The sequence below is a fragment of the Sparus aurata genome, chromosome 7 (assembly GCF_900880675.1).
Source record: "Sparus aurata chromosome 7, fSpaAur1.1, whole genome shotgun sequence".
Classification (NCBI taxonomy): Eukaryota; Metazoa; Chordata; class Actinopteri; order Spariformes; family Sparidae; genus Sparus; species Sparus aurata.
The window spans coordinates 34,169-60,669 of record NC_044193.1 but is presented as its reverse complement, the minus strand read 5'-3'; the positions used below and the strand labels follow the sequence as shown (position 1 = coordinate 60,669).

The 26,501-nt window shown below is 42.2% G+C and overlaps 3 protein-coding genes across 4 annotated transcripts in view; 1 reads left to right on the top strand and 2 right to left on the bottom strand.

Annotated features, from left to right (window-relative positions):
- The window catches only part of LOC115584414 (metabotropic glutamate receptor 6-like), a 39,479-nt gene extending 37,234 nt beyond the window's left edge, over positions 1 to 2,245 (bottom strand). The window contains exons 1-2 of the mRNA XM_030421816.1: positions 2,143 to 2,245; positions 831 to 1,478 (exon numbers count right to left, since the gene is read on the bottom strand). Of these exons, the coding sequence (XP_030277676.1) occupies positions 831 to 1,433 (603 nt within the window). The 5' untranslated portion in view covers positions 1,434 to 1,478; positions 2,143 to 2,245. The remainder of the gene's footprint in view (positions 1 to 830; positions 1,479 to 2,142) is intronic.
- A 13,679-nt stretch (positions 2,246 to 15,924) lies between these two features.
- On the bottom strand, positions 15,925 to 21,180 carry rad51c (RAD51 paralog C). 2 transcript variants are annotated; one of them, XR_003984722.1, is made up of 5 exons: positions 20,975 to 21,180; positions 18,708 to 18,957; positions 17,041 to 17,257; positions 16,396 to 16,963; positions 15,925 to 16,272 (listed from the first exon to the last, which is right to left on the bottom strand). XR_003984722.1 is itself a non-coding variant. In XM_030424010.1 (4 exons), exons 1-4 carry the CDS (start codon positions 21,087 to 21,089, stop codon positions 16,463 to 16,465), a joined length of 1,083 nt encoding a protein of 360 aa, XP_030279870.1. In that variant the 5' UTR covers positions 21,090 to 21,180; the 3' UTR covers positions 15,930 to 16,462. The 2 variants fall into 2 exon arrangements, 1 of the variants encoding a protein (XP_030279870.1); XM_030424010.1 differs by having other exon boundaries at positions 15,930 to 16,963.
- A 2,201-nt stretch (positions 21,181 to 23,381) lies between these two features.
- abt1 (activator of basal transcription 1) lies at positions 23,382 to 25,816 on the top strand (the record flags this gene model as incomplete). The annotated part of the gene is made up of 4 exons (XM_030424011.1): positions 23,382 to 23,733; positions 24,212 to 24,387; positions 24,591 to 24,776; positions 25,473 to 25,816. Coding segments are annotated over 4 exons (897 nt in total), but the record flags the coding sequence as incomplete, so codon positions are not given.
- Between the last annotated feature and the right edge of the window lie 685 nt (positions 25,817 to 26,501).

Sequence of the window (26,501 nt, the reverse complement as noted above, 5' to 3'; positions counted from 1 at the left end):
GTATATCAACAGCTGTATTACCTGTATATTAACATCTGTATTACCTGCACATTAACAGCTGTATTATCTGTATATCAACAGGTGTATTACCTGTATATCAACAGGTGTATTACCTGTATATCAACAGGTATATTACCTGTACATCAACAGGTGTATTATCTGTATATCAACAGCTGTATTACCTGTACATCAAAAGGTGTATTATCTGTATATCAACAGGTGTATTACCTGTACATCAACACGTGTATTATCTGTATATCAACAGCTGTATTATCTGTATATCAACAGCTGTATTATCTGTATATCAACAGCTGTATTACCTGTATATCAACAGCTGTATTACCTGTATATCAACAGGTGTATTACCTGTATATTAACATCTGTATTATCTGTATATCAACAGGTGTATTATCTGTATATCAACAGGTGTATTACCTGTATATCAACAGGTGTATTATCTGTATATCAACAGGTGTATTATCTGTATATCAACAGGTGTATTACCTGTATATTAACATCTGTATTATCTGTATATCAACAGGTGTATTATCTGTATATCAACAGGTGTATTACCTGTATATCAACAGGTGTATTACCTGTATATCAACAGGTGTATTACCTGTATATCAACAGGTGTATTATCTGTATATCAACAGGTGTATTACCTGTATATCAACAGGTGTATTACCTGTATATTAACATCTGTATTACCTGTATATCAACAGGTGTATATCAACAGCTGTATGGCCCTGGAATATTCCCAGGTGTATTACCTGAATGTTGTTTGTATATGCAGTATGTTACCTGTGCATTAGGTGTACATTATTTACCTCAAACAGTCTCAGGATGTTGGCCACCATGATGGACACTGAGCTGGCTGATGCTCCGATCACTCCCACGACCCTCTCCGGTTTGCGGATGATGGGGGGCTCTCCATTGGAGCAGCGGATGTCAGATGTGTCTTTCTGGATCAGCGCCTGTACGAAGGTGAGTGACTGCTCCAGGGCGTAGGTGTCTCTGGAGCAGGTGTCGAGGATGCGAGCCCCCAGTGTGATGTTGGGCAGCAGCTCAGGGTCACTGTTGATCTGGTCCAGAGCATACAACATGGCCTCCATACGATGGATCCCCTTCTCCTTCTTCAGCTCTCCACAGGGCAGACCGTGGGGGCCGCGGGCATGGATCGGGAACAGCCCCCCCAGAGTGATGTCACCAGGTATCTTTATGGAGTGGGGGTGGAAGTGTTGGTGGGAGGCACCCACCTGAACAACCTGTCCAGCCATCCAGAGCAAAACAGAGAGTAGGAGACAGGCCCACAACGAGGACTGATGGGCTGTCTGTCCAATCCAGAGCGAGACATGATGATGATGATGATGATGGTGCTGCTGGTGGTGGTGGAGGGGGAAAGAGGAGGAGCTGCGGCCTGATGATGTCATACTGAGGTGATGTTCAGGGGAGACTTTTCATTCTGCTGTGGACACCTGAAGAGATTTCAATCAGACAATCAGTCAATTAATCAGTGGAGAGTTTGATTTTGGTGAATCAGGTGACAGTCAATGACATTACATCAGAGAAAGCAGTTGATTGGCTCTAGCAGAGAAACAGTCTCATATTTCATGTCACCTGATCAAACCACCTGATCGTCACCTGAAATTGTCTAATTTTCTGCAGAAACTGTCTCCCTGCCTCAGTAGTCTCTCGCTGCTGCAGAAACTGTCTTACTTTCTGCAGAAACTGTCTCAGTCTAGGGTACAATATTAAATGTTGTAAAAAATATATTTATATTAAATATAGTATAAACATATTACATATATTAAAACATATACAGATATTTGTAGCATCAGATCAGAGAATCTTCTCACAAACTTTAAAAGCACAACATGGAGAAAATGTTCAACATCAAGTAAAAATACAAAAAGTAAACTGTGATGATTATTTTCATCATTGATTTATCCGAAGACGATTTCTTATCTTAAACAATCGATTGTTTGGTTGAAGAACACCTTTAAAAATAAAGGATTCAGAGAGAAATTATTCATATGACTCATTCGTCTCTCTGGCACCACAAACTGGTTTCATTCACCGGTTCTGCCGTTTGAACTGGTTACATTCTCGGATGTTTGATTAGGTCAGAGAAGAACTTACCGGATCCCGTTTCGTCCCGGTCTGATGTGAGTCCTGAAGCCGTTCAGCTCCGCTGCTCTGCAGGTCTGCTCTCCGCTGTGAGTCGGTCAGACGTGACACTCCGCTGCACCTCCAGCTGCTCCTCCAATCAGCGGAGGACTTCAGCAGCCTGTCTCTCTCTCTGTTTAATTAAAACACCCACACACACGCGCGCATGTGCGTGTGTATGAGTGAGAGAGGACTCATCGATATCGTTTCAGTTCTTGTCACTGTCAGAAAACATCTCTGATCATCGTTTGTTTGGTGACCTCTGCTGGCCACTGTGCCTACCTGCCTCTGTGCCTACCTGTCCCTGTGCCTACCTGTCCCTGTGCTTACCTGTCTCTGTGCTTTGCCGTCTCTGTGCCTACCTGTCCCTGTGCCTACCTGTCCCTGTGCTTACCTGTCTCTGTGCTTTGCCGTCTCTGTGCCTACCTGTCCCTGTGCTTACCTGTCTCTGTGCTTACCTGCCTCTGTGCTTTGCCGTCTCTGTGCTTACCTGCCTCTGTGCTTTGCCGTCTCTGTGCTTACCTGTCTCTGTGCTTTGCCGTCTCTGTGCCTACCTGTCCCTGTGCTTACCTGTCTCTGTGCTTACCTGCCTCTGTGCTTTGCCGTCTCTGTGCTTACCTGTCTCTGTGCTTTGCCGTCTCTGTGCTTACCTGTCCCTGTGCTTTGCCGTCTCTGTGACTACACTCTTAACAAATTATGTGCTGGCTCAACGTAAAAAACTGATGTAACAATTTGCATGGATATTTTTGAGTTATTTCAACTTAACTAGTATTGAGTACATGCCACAAAACTTCTCTAGTTAGGCCAACTCAATTACTTTAGTACAAGCAACATGATTGGCCTTGTCCTCTACAAGCTTATTTAAGTTGAAGCAACTTAATTTCAATTGTGTTAAAATTACTCCTTTTAGTTATTCTAACTTATTTCTTTTCCTTTCATTCTACTCAGAAATGTCCATGCAAATTGTTACCTTAATTTTTTTAGTACAATAACTTCTTTATCGAAGGCAGAATAAATCACACATTGAAATTCCAGTTTTATGATCTAACTGTTTATTCAAACACCAGTCAGCATCTCCCTTACAGTAACAGGACTGAGTGTAATAGTACACAAAAATGTAGCTTTCATAAAATAAATCAGGAAACTTACAAAACAAAAAATAGCCCTGTAAAACTGTCTCAGAAATATTGAACATTTTTACAGTCATTATCTTCAGCATCTTCACTCACTGCACCCTCAGCATCACCCTCATCCACAGGATCGTCTCCTGCATTTAGGGGATTGACATACCTCTTCACAAGCTCAGGCTTGAAGTCATCAATAGTGTGAGGAGTGTATTTCCGGCTCCTATGAGAAGCAAATGTTCCATAAATGTTTGTTTTGAAAGGACAATTTTCAAAAACACAACACACAGTTTCCTGTTTCTTTAAATGATGGCCAATATGCCCAAAGTATTTTCTTTCTGTGGAGACATTTAAATGACAGTAGAGTGGACAATGTCACTGTCTCACCGTTGGAGTGACTTCTTGAGTTGGGTTCGCAGGCTGCCCCATGTTAGCACTCCCAAAAAAGACAAGGGAGAGATTCTCCACCATGACCATGTCTAAGTCTATAATGCTTTAACAGATCTGTGTTTCTTGGTGTTTCAAATTTGCAAATTTTACAGGCCCACTTCTTTTTAAAAACTAGAGGTTCTGTTTAAATTACTTGAATTTAGGTTTTTTCATAATTTAAATTTTATTTAACTGTTCTTGACTATACAAGATGAAACACAAGGGAAAATGCATGCAAACTACTGCAAAGAAATGGGCAGTAGGCAATTGCACACTCGTGCTGTTATAACAACTAGCTTCATTATGGTATGACCACTCCTGTGGCATCTCAACAATATTCACTTTGTCGATGCGGTTTTTACACTGCACTTGCTGCTGCAATGGCTGACTAACAAAGCAATGTGTGCTCAGTCACCTACAACGGCCTAGCCATGAAGCTATTGCTGCTCAAACCTTCAACACTACTACAAATTTTAAATACATTTGAAAGAAACAAAGTTAAAACTACTGTAAACCAGTGCCAATTAACACCTGCCACTGTAAAACAAAACTTTTTTTTTTTTTTTAACACTTTTATTTTTTTTAAATTTTTTCAACAAGAAAACAGAAACAGGGGAGGTCTGGGACATGACAGCACGTAATACGATCAGTCACAGGTATATAGCACCAGATTTTAGAAGTGTCAAGAGGATATAGATATAGCTACTCAATATTTATTTGGTAATAACAATCCCATTTATTCCAAAGTGCATCCCCCTTCTCTTTTTGAAGTCGAAGGGTGAAAGTCATTTTCTCCATCAGACGGATAGTGTTGACCACACTGATAAAGGACGAGATGGTGGGAGGGTTCTTCTGAAGCCAGCATTTAGTTATTGTTTTTTTACTTGCGACCATAAATATCTTCAGGAGATATGTGTCACTTTTACTGAGACCTTGAGGGGCATGTCCGAGGTACAGTACGTTGAAAGAGAAGTCAATGTCCAGGTCTAGAACCTCTGATATCAAGTTTCGCACTCCCTTCCAAAAAGGCTGAACATGTGGGCATAACCAGAAAATATGCGCATGGTTCGCCGAGTCTGATCCACACTCCCTCCAGCAGAAGTGTTGTGACCCACTTGATTTTGATTTTTGATAGGGGGTAATAAAAAAACGGGTCAAAACTTTCCAGTAGAAGTCTCTCCAGAAGAATGAACTTGTAGTAGTAGACCGGGTTTCCCATGCTTTACTCCACATATCCTCAGTTATTACCATGTTTAGTTCCTTTTCCCAGCGTTCCTTTATATAATCTGTTGAGGATTTATTCATTGAAGTGAAAGCCTTGTATAGTCTACCCACGATGCCTTTGATGTTCTTTGAATTGTAAGCATCAATAAATACCTCAATTATTTTAGAGGGCTCCGGAGAGTCATGACTCTTAACTTCCATTACAAAAAAATTACGGATCTGTAGGCACCGAAAAAAATCTCCTCTGTCCAGTTCATGAGTCCGACATATGTCCTCAAAGTCATTAAAGTGTCCATTTGTCACTATCCGGCACAAAGAAGATATGCCCTGCCTAGCCATCCTTCTGTATCTGTGGTCCAGAGCTGCTGGGAGGAAGTGTGGGTCGTACGCAGGCCAGCACAACAGCTTCATCTCCCTATGGAGATTAAATCTCTTAACCACTTGTAACCACAGTTTCATTGAAAAAGAAACACACTGATTTTGGAGCTGAAATACTTCACTTATTCTACTGAGGCATCCCAGTGCCGACTGTATAGGTATGTCCATTAAAGACAACTCAATCGCTTTCCATTTAGCTTCATAAACTGGATTACACCAACACCACAGGGGCCTCAGCTGAGCTGACAAAAAGTAATCTTTAAGACAAGGCAGAGCCATGCCCCCCCTCTCCCCGGGCAGCTGTAATGTTGAATATCTAACCCTGGGCCTTTTATTATTCCAGATGAACCTAGACAGATGTCTATCCCATTCCCTAAACTGTTTCAGAGGCACTTCCACTGGAAGTGCTGTGAATAGGTATAACAATCTTGGGAGGATGTTCATTTTAATAGTCCTTATTCTGCTGCCGAGGTCGAGGGGTAGCACGCCCCATCTACCTAAATCATCATATATATTCCTATTAATCTGCTTATAATTAACATCATAGAGCTTTGCCAGGTTCTTGGTTAAAAAGACACCTAAATACTTAATATGTGGTTGGAACCAGTTAAATGTGTACTTTTTTAACAGTTCTTGTGACGGGGTATAATTAAAGGATAATACTTGAGTTTTTTGAACATTAAGTACATAACCAGAGTATCTCCCATACATCCCCAGAATGTTCATTAGTACTGGAACACCAGATTCAGGGTTTTTCAGTGTTACCAACACGTCATCTGCGTAAAGGCAGATTTTATTTTCAACCCCTCCCACAGGTATACCCTCCAGGGCAGTCTCCTCCCTAATAGCCTGAGCCAGTGGTTCGATAAACAGATTGAAAAGCGAAGGGCTAAGAGGGCACCCCTGTCTACATCCTCGTTGTAGCCTTATCGGATTTGATAGACTTCCGTTTATTTTTATCCTTGCTGTTGGAGAGGAGTAAAGGGTCCTTATACACTGTGTGAATGATTCACAGAATCCAAATCTAGACATAACTTGAAATAGGAAGTCCCAGCCGACTGAGTCAAAGGCCTTCTCAGCATCAAGGCTGAGAAGGACTGCACTCATTTGTTCTTTGGAGATGTGATCAATTACATGGAGGACTCTCCTTATGTTGTCATGGGTTTGTCTATTCCTTATAAAGCCTGTCTGGTCCTCTTCTATTAGGGAGGGCATTACTGTTTCTAATCTCTTGGTCAATATAGCTGCATATATTTTGTAATCTGTGTTTAGTACACTAATGGGTCTATATTTTTTACAGTACATTTTATCTTTCCCCTCCTTTGGTATAACTGAAATAAACGCCTCGTTCCATGATGGTGGGAGGAATCCTTCCTTCATGGTGTAGTTGAAAGAGGCTTGTAATAAAGGAAGCAGTGGCTTTCTCATGCATTTATACCATTCTGCAGGGTATCTGTCACAGCCTGCAGACTTGTTAACTTTTAGGCCTGAAATTATACCATCTATTTCCTCTATAGAGATTTCTGATACAAGTTCTTCATTTTGAATTTTACCAATGTGGGGGAGGTCTAGTGAGTCTAAAAATGTTTGAATTGTTGGCCTGTTTGCCTTGTCTGGTTGTGTGTATAATGATTTGTAATATGTCTCAAAGGCTTTTTGGACACCCTCCAGTTTTGTGGTGACTTTGTTTGTTTGGGGGTTCTTAATTCTATGAATTGTAGTTTCAGCTTGCTGTTTTCTAAGTCTCCATGCGAGTAGTTTGGGGGCCTTAGGTCCTGCTTCATAGTACCTTTGCTTCAAATATTTAAGTTTTTTTTCAATTTCCTCACTGAGGATTTTATCAATCTCCTGCTTAACTGGCCTCATTTGCTTTAATGTAGATGAATCTTTGTTAATACTATGAACTTGCTCCAGACTCTTTAGTTTTTCCTGCAGATCTGACAGCCTTTTAGCTTTACTCTTTTTTAACTCTGCTGACAAAGCTATTATTTTCCCTCTGAGGAAGGCTTTAGATGCATCCCAAAGTATAGCCGGATTGACCTCCCCATTATCATTAAATTCTAGATACGATTTTAATTCTGCAGTCATTCCTGTTTTAAATGAGTTCCTGTTCAGTAGACCTGTATTCATTCTCCATTGTGTGATTTTTGGCCTTCCATCCAACTGTAATTTCAGGTGGATGCTGGAATGGTCGGAAATGTCTCTGTGTCCAATTTGACAATTTTTCACTTTGTGACAATCTTTATTAAACATGAAGAAATAATCGATTCTTGAATAAATATTATGTCTTGCAGAATAAAAAGTGAATTCACTGTCAAATAGGTGTAAATACCGCTACATATCAATCAACCCTAATTCCTGCAATATTTTATTTGTTTCTTTTTCTAAGGGATTCCTTCTTCTTGTTTTGTTAGTCGTGTCTAACTTTGGATTCAGAAGCATATTAAGATCCCCTGCACATATGAGGGTACCATATGTTTCTGTGGCAATCAAATTGAAAATTTTCCTGTAAAAAGCAATATCACTGCCTGGAGGAGCGTATATGTTACAGAGAGTGACTTTTTTATGTTCATGTTTGCCCTTTACCAGAATAAATCTACCCTCCTTATCCTTGTGTTCTGAGACCAATTCAAAGCAAACCGAATTTGAAATTAATATTGCAACCCCTCTCTTTTTTCCTGCTCTATATGATGAGAAAAAGGAATTTCTAAAACCCATGTTCTTCAATTTAACATGCTCCACATTAGATAGGTGTGTTTCCTGCCAGAAGGCAACGTTGATTTTCTCCCGCTTTAACTTAGCTATCAGTTTACTCCTTTTAGTGGGATTGTTTATACCATTAACATTCAGCGACTATTCAACAAACATTCTGAGCATATATTCCTGTACCCATGAAAACCAAGTCCCAGACCTCAAATAACTCACAAAACAGGATAGAACATCCACAGAACTTATAATGAACACAACAGAAAAAAAAACAGGGCTTCCAGTCCAGAGGGTTCCTTGTTACCTCGCTGTGTGGAGGGGAGAATGGCCACTAGGTGGGGCCCCTCAGCAGTACTATGGAACAGGGTGGGGGGGGGGGGGCAGCAATAACAACAAAAAAAAAGAGGGATGTGGTGGCTAATTTTTTGCATCGGCTCATAGTTATAACCCAGGTTATGTGGGAGGTCACACAAAACAGTGTTAGTGTTCGTGCAGGCCATGGTAAATAGAAATTAAACGTTTTGTTTTATGATAGCAATGTGTGTGTGTGTGTGGGGGGGGGGTGTTACCTTCTCAAGCTCACAACAATAAAAGGCACAGCGAGTCATTACTCATCCATTACGGCATCCTCCCGGTCCTGCCTCTGGAAACCTTTGAGTCTCTCTGTATGCTCTCCTGGTAGTCCTGCGCGTCCCCGGTGCGTCGCGGTCCCACTGTACTCCACGGCATAAGATTGTTAATACTATCCACAGTGATGTCCTTGGATCTGCTCCTCAGTATCGGTCCCACGGAGAGGCCCCGCTTTCTCAGGTCTGCCGCTGCTTCTTCGGTGCTGTTGAACGTGACTGTGCCTGAATCAAAATGCACGCGCATCCGAGTAAGAGGAGTTTGGAAACAGATCCCGTTTTCCTTGAGTACTCGCTTAATTGGCGTCTATTCTTTCCTCCTCTGCTGCACAGCCTCAGCATAGTCATGGTCGAAAAACACACGACTCTCCTGGACGTAGATGCTTTTCTTCCAAGCGGCCTGGAGGATTTTCTCCTTCACCGTGAACTGTACGAAACGAACCACCGTAGAGCGCGGCGGTGCTCCGTCAGGTGGCTGTGAGGCCAGCGCTCTGTGCGCTCTTTCAATTCCCAAACTTTGCCCCTGACGCAGGCCTGTAGTGTCCCCCAGCTCCGACTGGATCATGTTTTCCACATACCGTAGCATAGATGTGCCCTCTGCCTTTTCGGGGATACCATAAATCCGAATGTTATTACGTCGGGAGCGCCCCTCCAAGTCTGCGACCTTGGCCTGGAGTGACTTTTGGTTATTCAGCAGCTGGATAAGCGCGTCTTTAACGCCGGTATCCCACGGCTCTCTTCCCGCTACGCTCCTCTCCACTTCCCCCAGTCGCTTGGCTACCTCCTCGACCTGGCCGGTTGCGGCTTTGATTTGCTGGTTGATTTCAGATCGTAGCTCGTCGAGTTGTACTTTCATGTCCTCTCTAAAACTGAGCCGAACTTGCGACAACTCTTTTTTCATTTCAGATTTAAGGTCCCGCAAGCCTTCGGCTACGACCTCGCTCACCATTTTGCGAATGGAGTTAAGCGTGGCCGGGGAGTCCTCCATCCCGTCGCCATCTTCACTTGCACAAACATCACTCATGTCGCCGTTTTTTCGGGTTTCTGGTTCCTTATTTTTTCGAGTCCCGACTCTCCCTTTACTACTTTGTCCCCCACTCATCGTTGTTCTACTTTAAATCACTTTTCACCGAGTTGTAGACCTAAATTGCGGGGTTTTTATTTTAGCCGATGCAGGAGCTCTTTTCTACGCCGCCATGCTGGTTTCCGAGCCACCGGAAGTCTGTAAAACAAAACTTAACAAACACTAATGTTAGACCATATTACTACCATTATTGCTAGCTTATACATTACCACTGCAGCTGACCAAGAAAAAGCATTGTTGTGTAAAACTATTTTTTGTACTGTCTGCTGATGCAGTTTTCAGCTGTTTTGAATAAAACGAGTCAAAATTATACTCACCTAGCCGTAAAGTTTGCAAACCGTGTTTCTCCAACTCTGTGCTCTGCTCAGTCGTGTCTTCTAACCTGCTTTCAACAGACATGCCACATGGTCTGTTCGCGCTAAACATGTCCGAGCAGGTCAGCATTGTACTCAGCTTTTAACAAACAGGAACACAGATTTTTAAGTTGTGCTAACTGAATACACCTCTATGTTAAGTTAAGGCAGAAATATCCGTTGAAAATTCATGTCTTATTGAGTTAAGACTATTTTATTTATTTTCATTTAGACACACTTATTAAATTAAGTTATAAACTCATTATAACGTATACACATAACAAACTTATTTTTTTATGCAGAAAAAGCTCTTGATTTTGAGCTATACTTACTAACCCCATGAATCATTTCTTACCTGTCTCTGTGCCTACCTGTCCCTGTGCTTACCTGTCTCACACACACATCATGTTGAGAATCAGAATCTGACTTCCTTTATTGTCCCACAAACAGGGAAATATGTTCGCCACAGCAGCTAAAGGACAGAATATTACAAAAAATTAACAATAGACAAAAAAAATAAACAATATAATTAAAAAGGTAAGAAATGGAATAGACTTGTATATACATATAAACACGATATTGTACAAAGTGAACAGCAGTGAATTTTTATTTACAAATACAAATAATAAATATGGGTGTGAAAATTGACCAGTGCAAACCAGAAATGAGTTTTGTATAGATGTATAGAGATGCTGCTCCAGCAGACTACTCCATAGAAAATGGCTGATGCCACCACAGATTTATAGGAAGAGGTCAGGAGGTCCCTGCAGTCCAAAGGACCTGAGCGTCTTTAGCAGATGGACTCTGCTCTCACCTTTCTTGTATGTTGCTGCAGTGTGATCAGTCCAGTCCAGTTTATTATTCAGGTGAACTCCCAGGTACTTGTAAGATGTCACCATCTCAGTGTCTGTTACCAGGATGTTTACCTGTGTACAGGGTTGTTTTTGCCTGCAGAAATCCACCACCACCTCTTTGGTCTTCCCGGCGTTGAGCTGGAGGTGGTTCCACTGACAACAGTCTACAAAGTCCTTAATGAGTTCTCTGTAGGCTCCATTGTCCCCATCGCTGATGAGGCTGACGATAGCAGAGTCGTTGGGGAACTTTTGTAGATGGCTGTGAGCTGATTGGTGGTAAAAGTCTGCGGTGTACTGGGTGAACAGGAAAGGGGCCAGGACTGTTCCCTGTGGGCCACCGTACTGCAGACAACTGTGTCTCACACACAGTCCCGAGTCCTCACATACAAGCTGTGTCCCAATTCAGGGTCTGCACACTTCAAGGACCCGCCCTTCACGGAGCATTTCCTGGTTGCTTCACCAGATGTTCCCGCTCCTACCCGTACGTCACTATTCATGCAGCCCAGGGTTAGGGTTAGACAACATGTGCCGGCAATAAACATTTCTTGTGATAAGGGACTGCCGGCTGAGTTCACAAAAGGGGGGTTGCCAGACCCCAAAGGATTATCACTGAAAGTGGGAGGATGACCATTTGTCACCTTAAGTTCCCCCTTACCTGACTTATATAGTTTTTATGTTAACAGACACGGGACATCCGAGACTCAGAAAGGTCTCCTTTAACATCTGGATATTGTTCACTTTGACGGCCTGTTTATAATTCAGTGCTCAGTGGTCACTGGGAAAAGCAAGATCCCAATCTGTTATACCAGGCTTGTCATCAACAGATATCCTCCACATCTGGCATGAGCCATCAAAGTGAAACACGTGTGAATTACGACACTCAACCCAGCCAGAGTGTCTCTGCATTCCCAGCAGGAGAAAGGAAGAGCCTTAATTTCTGTCTTAATGCTAAAAAGTACTAAAATGTAATCTCCTTCTTTGCAGGACAAAATATTCTTAATTAGCTTGATGAGAACCCAAACATACTTTTTTTCCCCTGTTTTCTGAGTTCAAGGAAACTACAGTTAATGATTTCAGATTTAATCTCTGAAAGTGTGATGGAGCCACAGCTCCACCTAGTGGTAAGTCCGGGTATAGTTAAGAGGAGGGTTTCTGGAACAGACGGACTTTATATTTGTGCTTATAAACATGATCACCTATCTCCAACATATATTCTTGTACCAAAAATTAAGCTAACCCTTTTCGAAATGTTTTTAAGCCATCAGTGCTGCTAAAAACGTATGTACTTCTGTGTGTGACTTGTTATAACCAATAACTTCCCTTTTTCCTATTAGACAATTTCTGTCATGTTCTTCTTTGTTTTGTTTTCATATAACAAATGTGGATGTAAAGACCATGGTGGATTTAGGTGGATAAGTCGAAAGTGATCTTAAAATGTTAAATCGTTGTTATATTTTATTAAGTAATAAGTTCGTAATGTGAGCTGTAATATGAGCTGTGATGTCACCGGAGGAAGTGACGTGCCAGTCCGCCCTCAATTCTGCCTTCAGTGTAAGTGTTAAAAGAGCAGACTTCACGTTGCTCACTCTTTTTCGTAACCCGTACCTGCTTAATCTTTTCTGCCACGCGTGCAACTTATATTTTTCAAAGTTAATCTCCGTACTTTGCTTTGTTTGCAGCTCCGGACTTTTTCTCCGGACATTTAAACTGCTTCAAGAGCCAAACCCAAACAACGCGTTGTTATTTTGAAAATAACTCAATTTTGAAACCGAAGCAAGAACGAGATTAATCCTCTTTTTATATTTCTTTATATCGTCAAGTATTGCAACTCAGTAAGCCAGAAGAAGCAATTTTTGTTTTTTTTGTATTTAGTAACTAAGACAGATCGTTCGGCCGGCGTTTTTTTCTACGTTATTTTTATACAAGAAACCTAATCGATATATGTTCGGAGTTCCGCAATAACCAGCTCAAGAAAGAGACTCTGAACAGAACTCGTGAGTATTATAAAGTCGGCGCAGTTGACTGCTCAAGAAGCCGTGAAGGAATCCACAGCCTAGAGAAGAAATAGCATCCGATCATCTCTGACCGCCTCCCGCGCACTCAAGCAAGAACACTGCTGGGCCAGGAGCTGTCACCAGGTGAACCGAGACGACATCGGTCTCCAGCGGCTCTGAAACCGCTGCCGCCTCCCTGCACAGAGACGAAGCTGCTCCAGATAGTCCGGAGTCCGGGACCCAGTTCTTCTTCCACCAAGTAGGCTAACATTTCACACGACAAGAGTCACACTCGAATGAGATCAGAGTTGGTGTTTGTGGAAGCTTCGAATATATATAGACTTATATCACAAATTCAAAGCTCTCGCCATATCGCCTCGATAGAATAAACAGTAATTCTGTATTGGTAAATTATCGGTTACTTACACTAAAACCCACCATCGTTTAAAATCTACTCTGTCCTCATTTTATTTCACAATTTCTGTTAATGTTGTCACATATTTGAATCATTATTTCACATCCTTTATTCTGCATTTATTTAGCAAATAAACATATTTAACCGTATGTCGTTGTCTGTGCTCTTTTAATTTTAAGTGGGAAATCGATGGTACCTTGGAAAGAATTCATGACTTCAGAATAGGAGAAAATTGAAATTGAACAGAACAATTCGAGACTGATCTTTTGTGTTCAAGCCAAACTTGGACAGTTAATATTCTGACTAGTTTCATCCGAGCTAGTTGCACAGAGAACCATCGGAGGTGGTGCCCCGTCTAAAGTATAATTAATTACCAGTAATTAAGTATACCTTTTTCAAAGTAGTGTCTCCTACAAGTTTGACTGTCAGATCTGTTTGAGCTTCAGGAATTCCTGATTTCCTTTGTAATCCTCCTGCTTGTGGAGGAAGAGGAGAAGCGGCTCTGGTTTATCTCCGGCTGAGAGGACCGTGGAGAGGTAAACCTGTTATTGAACCAACAGTAATGTTATCAATATTATCATTATTAGCTAGCTAACAGTTTGGGGTCATTAACATACAGATACATACGTTAATGCTGACACATAAACTGCTGATCGCCACATATGGTTTAATTTTAATGGCGTTTTTCCTATTTAAAGTGTTTGGTAGATAGTTTTGTTTGTTATTATTGTTAGCATTATTATTATTGTTATTGTTATTAATAATAAATTCTTGCCTTTTTCTTAAAACATTCTGAGTGACATGGCAGCCGTGGATGGAGTCAGAACTGCAAACCCAGACTGGACCACCAAACACCCTGAGTACCGACCCAGATGATGTCCCACTGACACCATCCAGCCCAGCAGCACATCAGCCTGTTACGGTCCATCATCTCTAACTGTTTTAATATTGTTTTTAATTATAATTGTTTTTGTTAATAGTGAATAATAATCTGTAAAGAGTTATTTATGCTGTAATTATGTAAATAGTTGTAAATGTTAAGACCTTAATAATAAAAGAAAACATTAAATCCCTTGTTGTCCCTGAAAAGTAGCACTTGATGCTGTTTCCTGTCATAAATTATACTTAAGCTGTAAATGCTGAATGGAATAGACAATGTGTAACAATAGAACAATATTTTATTTCATGAATTATATAAAATGAACAATTATGAACAAACAATTTAAAAAGAACTCATACATTAACTAAATAACAACAGCTATAATGTAAGGATGTCCTCTGGAGCAGAGAAGAGCCTCTCCATCCTCTCTGCAGCCTCATGTCCTCCTTCATCTTCCTCTTCCTCCTCTCTGTTTGCTCCCTAAAACACAATGAAATGTAAAAGACGTTTTGTGTTATGTCAACAGACAAAAGAGTTCTAATACAGCAAAAAAATATATAATCATCATAAGGATAATCTTAAACTTAGCTCTTTATTCAAGCGTTTAACTAGACTTTACAGTGTTACAGTCTGAAATAAAGCAGGGATCACAGCCTGATCTGAATCTGTTCATCTTGGTCCATTTATGTAAAACAAGTCTCTAACATCTCCACAGTCACAATAAGATATAAGATATAAGTCAACCTCTGAACGTCTAACGTTTGAAATTGAAGGCTTTTAAGGTTTTACTTCCAAAGGCATCAAGCTGATTAACAACGTATTTTACCCTGAAGTTTAACATCTCTGGCGTTGGATATTCAAAGGAGTAAAAACCGAGTATAGACCCAATACTTACATTTAAATACGAGATCTGCGTCATTTGAGGTTCAGGCAGACCCTGAATTGGGACACAGCTACAGTGGCCAGTTGGTGACGTAGTCAAGAATCCAGGATGTGAGGTGTTGGTTCACCCCTGTGAGCTCCAGCTTGTCCCCCAAAAGTGCAGGCTGAATGGTGTTGAAAGCACTGGAGAAATTAAAGAACATGATCCCCACAGAGCCTTCAGGTTTCTCCAGGTGAGACATTTATCTCCAGGAGGAAAGAACAGTACAAAAAGTACAAAAAGAAATCTAAAAAGAAAAAGCTCAAAAGTAAGCGAGAGCTGCTGTAACAGGCTACAACTCACCCGGCGCCAGAACAGTGGCCTGTCAGTCTCCACGGTGACAGTGATCAGTTAGCGGTCAGCTCAGTTGAAATGTATGATGAGAGATGTTGTTTGTTGTAACTGTTTTCATAGAAATGAAGCTACGGGCCGCGCAGGTGGTTGAGTGACAGTTGCCATAAACGCAGCCGACCCCAGTTCGATTCCGGCCAGAGGTCCTTTGCTGCATGTCACACCCCCCTCTCTGTTTCCTCTCTGTCTACTGCTAATAAAGGTGTCTATGCCAGAAAAAAAATATCTTGAAAAGAAAAGCTATGGCATAGAGCCTCAAGCTCTGGAGGATAGAGTCGGTGCAGAGCTAGACCTTCAGGAGGAGTAAACACCCAGATTCAGACGAGGTTCTGATCCAGAGCAGTTTACTGATGGGAGATTTACACTGAACTCAACTATGCTGCTGCAGTCTGGTTAATAACCAGACCAGGATAAATAGTGTTGGAGATCTCATCTGCTTTTATTTCCTCGTTCATTCAGATAATTTTGAAGTCAAGGTCAGAGCAAGTTCACGTCTTTGTGAGATTTTGATGTTTCCAAAGTTCAACATAAAATATAAACATACTATAAACATACTGTGAATACATTCTAAACATGAAAACATCAGTGAATGCTCATTTAGGTATTTTAGTCTGTCTGAAAAGAATAGAACAGAATAGATGTTTATTGTCATTGTTTCAAAAACAACAAAACATGGATGAACGTCCGCCATCAGCTCTGACGACCGTAACGAGTCTGTGACGAGTCCTGGCTCGAAGGAAGCTCAAAGTGATGGATCAATAATCTGTGTGTAATAATCAGTGATCAAATGTTTAATAATCTGACTGTAGTGATCATTTATCAGATCATTGATTTGATCAGACTGAGCAGTTGAATAATTTGCACTTTATTATTGAAAAATGTTAACCTTTATGTTTTAAACTGAAGATGAAAGCTCAGCTCATCCTCTGATGGACTGACAAGACTCTGACCAATCAGCAGCTGGTGACTCTCTGGCTGGCAGCTGGTTGGTTGGTGTGTCTTCGGGGCCGTTTGCTCTGCGGCTGCTCGCACTGGTTAGCATCTCTGAATCCCTCAGAGGTGATCTGGTACTGGATGGTGGAGTCCATGTGAGCTGGAGATTTAAAGATGGCAGCCATCCGCTGGGGCCCCACCCAGTGTAGTAGCAGCCTGATGGCGGGGGCGTGGCCCCAACTCTCCCCTAGGGCGGGCACCAGTTGTGATTGGCCACCCCGCAGACGGGTGGTCATCTGGTTGGTTATCACTACGGCCATTTTGTGTCTGGTTGCCATAGCGATGAGCTGTTGGGCAAGGTCGTTAAGGAGGCGAGTCCTCTGTGACAGGTCATCAAAGAGACGTCGGAAGACAAACGCCACGCTGTCAATCACCAGGAGGCGGACCCTTGGGTGGGCAGACAGGAAGCCAGGGAGCAGGTGGAGTTCAGCCAGGAGCTCCACATAGTCATGGCAACGCACCTGAGAGACAGACAGCCAATCAAAATCTCTGTAATACCTGTGACAGGACTGTAACCATGAAAACCAGTAATCATTACCAGGAACATGTTGGACAGGATTGTTTCCACAGTGAACGTCTCCATAGCAACTCGTTGCTCGTCATCTTCAGCCAATAGGGAGCAGTGTCGGACGCCAGCGGTGGCAATGTCCACGACTCTCTGAAGCAGGAAGCTGCCCTCAGTGTCGATGTAGACCATCTGACCTCCGACTCCCCCAAAACAAGAAGGCACCTGAACGTCCACCGCCAGCTGCAGGCTGAGAGATGATGTCGTCAATCATTAACTTTTATTGATCAGTCAGTCATTGACTCTGATTGGTCTACTGCTGCCACACACCTCGTTTCTTTATTATGGCCTTACCTTGACATCACAAAGCACTCGGATTAAGTAAGAGTTAAAAATACTCCATTACAAGTAAAAGTCTTGAGAACTTTTTAAAGGAACAATTTCAGTGCGTTAAATCGTCCAATTAGGGGGAGTTCTTCTCTTGACAGGAAACGCCTCATCATCATTGATCTGTGAGGACCAATCACTGCTGAGCTGATGTCACCTGTCAGTGTGTGAGGTTTCACTTGACTTTGTTCAGTTCTGACTTTTTATATAATAACAATAACGACCAGTAGATGATATGAGGGGAGGGAATCACCCATAAGCATCCCCCTTGTTAACCTGCCATCACTCTCCATCCGCTAGTAGAAGATAGTGTGTTACAAATCACAGGCGGCCGCGATCAGCTCCGGTGCACAGTGGAGTCCAGCCGGGCACGGCGTCTTTGGGTTCTGGCTGCCTGGTCTATTTTTTACGGAAGCCACAACAAGCTGCACAGAGCTGATCGCGCCAGCAGGAAGTCAGAGACACAGGAACGGCATAGAGCATCCGGTCAATTTTCAAAATAAAACAACGTGTGCAGACTCCATAGTGTATAAAAACAAAGAATGACCAGATCAACAAAAGTTTGCTATCTATGTTCTAAAACTAAATTGTTACTTCTTGTTAGTATTTTCTAAGTGTCTAACTATGATTGCTACTATCATTACACCAATTTTTAATTGCCCCACATGAGAAAACCTGCCTGAATAAACTTAGTCCACTGCTATAATGTAAAGGTGTATTTACTCATTACTTTAATACAGTTATAAAAAGACAATTGTAGTAGGAGAGAAGGAAGATAACTGGATGAAATGGAATTGTAGAATTAGAAATGTCACAGTTATGGTTAAGGCGTCCTAAACAAAGTCCTTCGGGAGCGGTACATAGGTGTGTCGGGGCAGGTGGTGCTGCCATTGGGCCATCCCCCATTAAAAATGAACAAATCACCTACTGATAACAGAAATAATATTCAGCCGTATTACAAAAATAGAAAACAGGATTCACATGAATGGAAACACAAACAAACACAGTGGGTGGTTTGAAAGTATAAAATGTGTTAATTCTGAATAAAAATGTGTAAACTGGTTGACCTCAAGTTTCGTCAAGCTAACAGTGCTTTTAAAAAGCTTGCTGCTGCTACATCCGTGACAGGTGGTGAACCGGACCAGACTAAAGCTGAATAAAACTTGAAAACATTACATCCTGTCGCACGCACGCACGCACGCACGCACGCACGCACGCACGCACGCACGTTTAAAAGTTTCTTACGGTTTAACTTCACTGCGACAGAGCTGTGTGTGTGTGTGTGTAAATGAGTGAGTGAGTGTGTATCTGACCACAGCTGTGTCTTTCCGACTCCTGGAGCTCCACAGATTTCTATCGTTTTCCCGACAGGAAGTCCTCCTCCGAGCGCGGCGTCCAGCTGAGAGGAGAAGGTCACGATGCTCCTCAGTTCCTCCTCCTCCTTCTGCAGAAGCTCAAGAGCTGTCAGAGAGGCTGACGCTCCTCCTCCTCCCTCATCACCTCCTACCACTCTCCTCACAGTCTGCAGCACCTCCAGCGCCTCCGGCTGGGACAGACTGGCCTCTGCAGCAGAACATTGCACCCACAGTAAGTGTTAGGATTCATACATTTTCATTATGGCCCCCGGAGTATAGCCTGTTCTGCTGACCACTTAGCATATGGCCCTATGACCCTGTTTTCCTAAATAGTGTGTGCCCATAAAACCTGCACATCACTCAATACCCATTGGAATGTGAGGTCTGCCACACCATGACTCAATTACTATGATGCAATACTGATTGTCTTTACAATGCCAAAGCCAGGGTATGCAAGAGAACACATTCACTACATTCATTCACATTTCACACATTCACTGCAGAGGCCTCAAGGCCAGAGATAGGGAGGTAGCCATAACAATAAAACAAGGGCAGATGTGCTGGAAGACAGGACAAGGTCTTTCTCTCTCTCTCTCTTTCTTTCTTTCTTTCTTTCTTTTTCCTCCAACAGGGTGATGTCACCAGGGGATCTGCCAAGAAACTGGGACCAGTTTGCGCACCCCCGATGGGAGGGCTTAAGTCTAAACCACAGCTCCTCCCCACCTTTTTTTCTACTTGACCAATTAAAGCTATTCATCTTATCTATTTGTTAGACCAATGACAATTCACATTTGTTTCAACTGAAGCCATATTATGCATTGTAGACTGAAATTGTGCATCTTTTCTGGGCGATTGGTTGCAGTGAACAGCTTTGCTGCTTAGGGCTCTGCCTAAGCAAACTAGCATATCCATCGAGTGTGCACTTAACAGGCTTAACAGGCTATTGTAAGGCTCATGGCTCATGACAGTCTGTAACATGGACATGTACATTATAAACAGAAATACGAAAATGCTGGAATACGTTTCCATCTCCGCCAGTGAGGGAGTAAGTGCACGCTCGACGGATTGACTAGTTTGGTCTAGCTACCGGAAGACACGGATGTCAACAAACAGGTAAGTAGCTGCTTGCACAAACACACTGTTTTAACTACTTTTTTATTCAGTTTGAGTCATACATGCTACAGTGCTGTGTGCTAAGGTGTCTGCTGATGTTGCACAACTTTTGGTGTGAGATGTGGAGCATGTTAAGACGCTTAAAACACAGTGTAAAGTTCTGACCCCATGCTGTTAGCATCAATGCTAAATCTACGTTCACGGAGCTCTGTAATGTAGGGGTGGGCGGATCGATCCAAATATCGATAGTATCGATACCAAGGTGAGTATTGGTATCGGATCGATACTAGCGTGATGAGATCGATATTTTTGTTGTAGTTTCTCTTCTATAAATTCAGCAAATCACATGTATTTCTTCACAGAGTTTGTGTGAGCACAGCGTCTCTCTCAGTCCTTAAAGCGCAGCGCTCCTCTCCAACTCTCTCACTCAGGTTCACTCAGGTTCACTGTAACTGTAACTCAAAAATATATACTTATATTAAGATATATAACCTACCTCAAGAATATAATAACCCTTTTGTGTATCTGTTGAAGGAACATTAGTATTCCTATTTAGGCTACATGCAGATAGGTTATAGATTTAATTATGTTAAATATAACTTTCTTATTTGGCTAAAATCTTTGTCCTGTGTTTATCGTTATTATAATCATGGTCAACTAATTAAAAGCAAAAGTACAAAATCATTAATTGATCAGGAATTTTGAAGTAAAAAGTATCAGTATCAGTATCGGTATCGGTAATACTGGCCCTGTATTTACTTGGTATCGGATCGATACCAAAATTTGCAGTATTGCCCACCCCTACTGTAATGGCTGGACCAAATGTGTTCGCGTCTTCGGTACTGGCAAGTCAAGGGTAGCTTGAGCAATGAAGCTGCATGTTTAAATCGACCGAAGTTCTCCTTTAATGTTTGTTTTTGAAACATTGCGACGGCTGAACAGCAGTTGAATTGGATCAGAAGAATTCAATGTGTTTGTTCGTTTGTACATTGAAGTCGATGAAACTCGAGATTTAAATCAGGAAAAAGTTTCGGATTCCTGTCAGCTGACAGCTAAAAGCCGCTGTGTTTTGAACGGAGTTCGGTGGAAGAGCCGGTGAATGTAAACGGTACCTTTGCTGAGCTGCAGCGGTTTGAGGCCCCGCAGGTCTGAAGTGAACCGGAAACCAGCAGAAACCAGCCTGACTTTGACGCTGGGACTCAGACTCAGACTGGACACCGGCCTCATCTCCACTGCTAACGTAAGCTTACGCTTCTGAACATCCCGCCATGACAGCTATCCCAGCATGCCTTTCACCTCAGAGCAGCTTGACTAAAATCAAAGCCTACATTGTTCCGGGATGGCTTTTCAAAGTAAGAGTTTATTCAGTCTTCGCGCTGTGATGATAATTATTTTACATCTCTGAAATTCAAGAGTCTCTACAGTCATTTGAATTTATGCTTAGTTATCGTCAATTTGACAGCGTCCCATAAAAATGAAAGGAAATATAAATAATGGGATTTTTTTTAAACGTGTGAAATATAATAATTTGTTTTGATTTGATATGAAATCAAGCTGCTAAATAAGACTCGTTATAACAGATATGTTATAGTTATGCCGTTATAACAGAAATATCTGATTTTATATCAAATCAGATAATAATTCATAATTCCAAATTGATCCTCCAAAGAAGAAGTTCGTGTGTTTCTATTCAGCAACACAAAGACAGAAAAGAGTCCATAAACATAGAAACGTAAAGAAGATAAACGGTGAGGCATAAAACAAACCCTAACACGTGCAGACAGAGCGGCGAGTTAAATATCAGTTTCAAACTCAGAGAACGGCTCACTGGGTTTTGTCTCAACTCTTATTTTGACGATGTAACCGGAAGTTGTACAGCAGCCCGATGCTGTATTTCGTCATAAAGACGCGACAGAGTTACGCACGTGAGAGCGAGCAGCAGCTGTGTTTCATGTCGATGAAGATTTTAAAGTGAAGGTGAGATTTAATCTGACATTCATCCAAAGAAAGAAACATTGTATTGTAGAAGAAGGAAGCCCGGAAGTGGTTGTTTTTGGTAACTATTCAATAAACGTCTCATCAGCGGTCAGATTAAACATCGAGGATAATAACGAACCTCAAACGCTGTTCATCAGTAACCAGTTTATTGATCAATAATCAGTTTGTGAATGATCAGAATGTTGAACTCAGTCTACTTTTTGTCATTGAAGCTTGTTGGGTTGAAAACTTGTTGGCTGACTTTCACAGCTGCTGTTGAATGTATGTGAAACCACAACCCAACCCTAACAACTTAACTGGTCTCACTGGTCAGTTCTCCGACAGAGAGACACCAAGTTATCAATAAATTAGAATGTGTATAACCCGTATGTGACAGAGTCATCATCAGTGAAACTACCTTTTTCATCCTCACTGTGAGATTCTGGTTTGTCGGCTGCTGATTGGACTCTTCTGATGATGTGATCACTTTGATACATTTGATCCATTTTCTGTTGAGTTTTACAGAGCAGAGCGGAGCGCCCCCTTACAGACTGTTTAGACAGTCTGTAACGTCTGTACGCAGTTTTTTTTAAACACAGGTTAACCTGCTAATAATCAGCTGTTAACTCTGTTCACACTGCCAGTGGACCACTCTGCCTTAGTGTTTATTTTCTTGTGTGTCTCATTTATCATCATAAACACGCTCGAAAAACGGTGAACCGCGAAAGCAGCAGATCATCAACCTCATCAGAAGACGGTGAAGTTGTTTTAAAAGTGTCAATAATATTCTGAATTAAACACATGGTTTTATCCAGAGCTGATGAATGAAGTTGCTGAGGAGCGAGTGAGACATCTCGCTTCTCTCTGATCTGTGATGAACTGCACATGCTCAGTAGCAATCAGACCACAGGACACAATCCACAGTCAGTGTTTTAATATCTGTAACTGAACGTCGATCCCACCGCTCATCACAGCCTTAACTTCAAAACACGTCACAGCATCACATCTGAACAGCTGAGGAGAGAAACACCTGTGACTGCTGCTGGCTCATGCGACCTGGGACTGAATCATGATAATGTACATTCACATTAAAGATACAATCCAGATGTTGGCGTCTGTCATGAAGAGACGCTGATCAGAAAAACGTTTCATTTACTCTGTGAATCCTCAAACGTTCTCATTGTTCACAGGTTTATGTGACAGTGTTAGAGACTTTCAGTGAAGTCTTTGGACTGCACTGTAAATATACAAAATGTGTATAAACATTTTAGTTCTTTATGATTTTAATATATTTCCTGTCATCTGCACAATAAACTGATGTGTAGTCAGTTTGTTTCAGTAACAGATGTATCGGTAACGTTTGTCATGAACATCTCTGAGCCAGGAATCACTTGTGTCCACATACATTTGTCAGTCTGTCATCTGAAGGAAAATGTTTCTACTGATTACAGAGAGATGGAGAGAAGAGAAGAGGAGGAGAGGAAAAGAGAGGAGGAAGAGGAGACAAAGACTGCAGCTGAGAGAGAGGAGGAGGAGGAGGAGGAGGAGGAGAGGAAGACTGCAGCTGAGAGAGAGGAGGAGGAGGAGGAGGAGGAGGAGAGGAAGACTGCAGCTGAGAGAGAGGAGGACGACGAGGAAGAGGAGGAGCAGGAGGAGAGGAAGACTGCTGCTGAGAGAGAGGAGGATGATCACGACGATGATACAGATGCTGCCAAGATAAAGAAGAAGAACAAAAACAAACAGGAAGAGGTGGGAGTGCCTTCCTCTTCAGACAGGAAGTGTGTTCCAGGTATCATCTACCTGGGTCACATTCCTCCTAGGTTCCGCCCCAAACACCTGAGGAACCTGATGTCAGTGTACGGAGAGATTGGACGTATCTTCCTGCAGCCTGAAGGTATCTTAATGTATACACACAATGTATAACATATATCACTGCAGGATGTAGAGTGGGAACATGTAGAGTTTGATTCAAGGTTCAGTCCCGTGTAAATTAATGTACAACCTTAAGTAACATTTAAATAATGAAAAAGTTTCAATCAAGACAAACAGCCGGAACATTCCAGAACATCAATTACAGGAAAATCTATTTATAGAGCTAATTACAGCTAACGAAGTGTAGTGATGTCCTCGTCTGCTGGTCTCATTGTTTAATTTAAACCTTTTAAAGCTCTTAGACGATCTGCTGAATGTGATCAAATTGCAGAAAATTATTTTTCACTTTATTTCTGTTGTTAAATGCTAAAAAACCCACGATGCTCAGCTGCTGGTCTTATGGAGAAGGAAAACGTCAGATGTTTGACCTCGTTTAGTGAAATGCACGTTTAGTGAAATGCACCCTGGAAGTCGTAGTGAAAATATCCTTATGTCCTCAGATGGTCAGGTGAGGAATAGGAAGAGGAGGTCTGGTTTGAGTAGGTGTGATTTCACTGAAGGATGGGTGGAGTTCAGAGATAAACGAGTGGCGAAGAGAGTAGCAGCATCTCTCCACAACACGCCGATGGGAACTAGGAAACGCCAACGATTCTTCCACGACCTCTGGTCCATCAAGGTACAGCCCACCTGACAACAGCTGACATCACAATCACAGTTATATCTTTGTCCTTTAAGAGAGGCCAATCAGAAGACAGCTTTGTGTTCACTTTCTACTGTTCACAGTTACTGCAGATGGGCCGTAAAATCAAACTGGTTAAGGCTGCTGAACTGCACTGGACTGGCTTTTGTGTGACCTGGCTCCCCTGTCTGTCTCTGTAGTACCTGCACAGGTTCCAGTGGACTCACCTGAGTGAGCGGCTGGCCTACGAGCAGACTGTCCTACAGCAGAGACTCAGGACTGAGGTGTCTCAGGCGAAGAGAGAAACAAACTTCTACCTGAACAATGTGGACAAAAGCACTCACCTGGACAAGCTGAGGAAGAAGAGACAGAGAGACGGCCAGCAGGTAAAAACTACACACCAGCCCTTTTCACACAGAGACTTCACATTATCGCTGCAAAGAAGGCTCGTCTTCACGCCGCCTTTGTTTGTTTACACTGAACCAAGCAGTGGAACCTGTGTTTCCTCAGGTGTCCTGGTAAATCTACACATGAACCTGCTGACTGTTTATAATCACATGGATGCTGTTATAATGTGTTGTGATTGAGATCCTGACCCACCAAACATCCTGGAAAGTGACAAAGTTACATTTTCACTCTAAATGACAGAATAACATAACATAAACATAAAGAGGACCTGTCTGACTCTGTCACTCGCGGGGAGGGAGGCTGTTTTCTGGGGGAAAGTTCGCTGACGTCTCGAACAGGAGTCGCCAGGCTCTGTTGCTGGGGATAGGCGTTGTTTTTTTGGACAGAAATGTGACAAAGAGACGGGAGGGCAGACGGGAGGGCAGACGGGAGGGCAGACGGGAGGGCAGACACTTTTCCTCTGTTGCAGCTCTGTTACTACCTGTGGAAGCTGATCAGAGGTGGAACAAAACTGTCACCTCTGCAGCTTCCATGCAGACGGCGAGGTGGAGTATCAGCACATGATTCCTGCCTTGAAAAGGGAGTGTGACTGGGCGACTGACTCACCTGAATCCACCTGTAGCTTGAACACAATTGGAATCGCTTTGAGGTTTACCTTTGTTTATCTCTCTCAGGTGGACGAGAGGACGTGGGACTTCACTCAGCGTCAGACGGAGGACGAAATCCAGATGAAGAAAAAAAAGAAGAATGACTCCATTACCCAGAAGCACATGGCGAAGGCCCGCCTCATACAGCAGAAGAGCCAATCAAATGTCTCTCTGCTGGCCAAGATTTTCAACTCCAATAAATCAGAGTAAAGACTCGTCTGATTGGCTGTTGGACAAGACTGTTTTCATAGAATTCTGAACCCACCTCAACGAGCTCATCAAGACTTTTATTCTATCATTATGTCATTGTCACATTTATATCTGTCTATATTAAATGTTGTAAATAAATCTACATCCTGTGACTTTAAGAACTCAGGTCTTTTTATCAGTTGATGTTTTGCCTCCTGTTTTACCTGCATGTCACACAGCTGCTCCTTCACAGTTACAAGGTGTATGAGGATGAAGAGTCCTCACTCTCTATGGAACCCTAACACACGTAGCATGTATGGAACATGTATGGAACATGCATAGAACATATGTAACACACATGTAACATGTCTGTAACATGTCTGTTAAGATACATGTATTTTGTCCTCATGGAGTCTTTTGATCTGCAGCTCCACATCAACTAAAGAGGCAACAAGAACTTACAGAACATGAAACCAACAATCAGAGAAAACAGCAGAGTGACACATCATGCTGTGAAACATGCTGTAGATTCTTTCATGTCATAGTTTTTAAAACAGTCTGAGAAATGTCAAAGCCGTTTTCATTAGTTTCTGCTGGTATTTGTAATTTCCCTCACTTTGTGTCTCTCACCGATCACGTGTTGAATACACATATGTCACTTTCATAACCACAAACACTGACAAGAGACTCAGCCTTTAAAACTTTACACAGTGAACACGAAACATGAAGTCTGTCCAAAGTTCTCATTGGGTGTGTGTGTGTGTGTGTGTGTGTGTGTGTGTGTCATCATGGCAGTGACCGTGGGAACAGAAGCTGTTCTGATTCTTCTGTCTGTGTGTGAACAGATTCTGTGGATGTGTTGACACC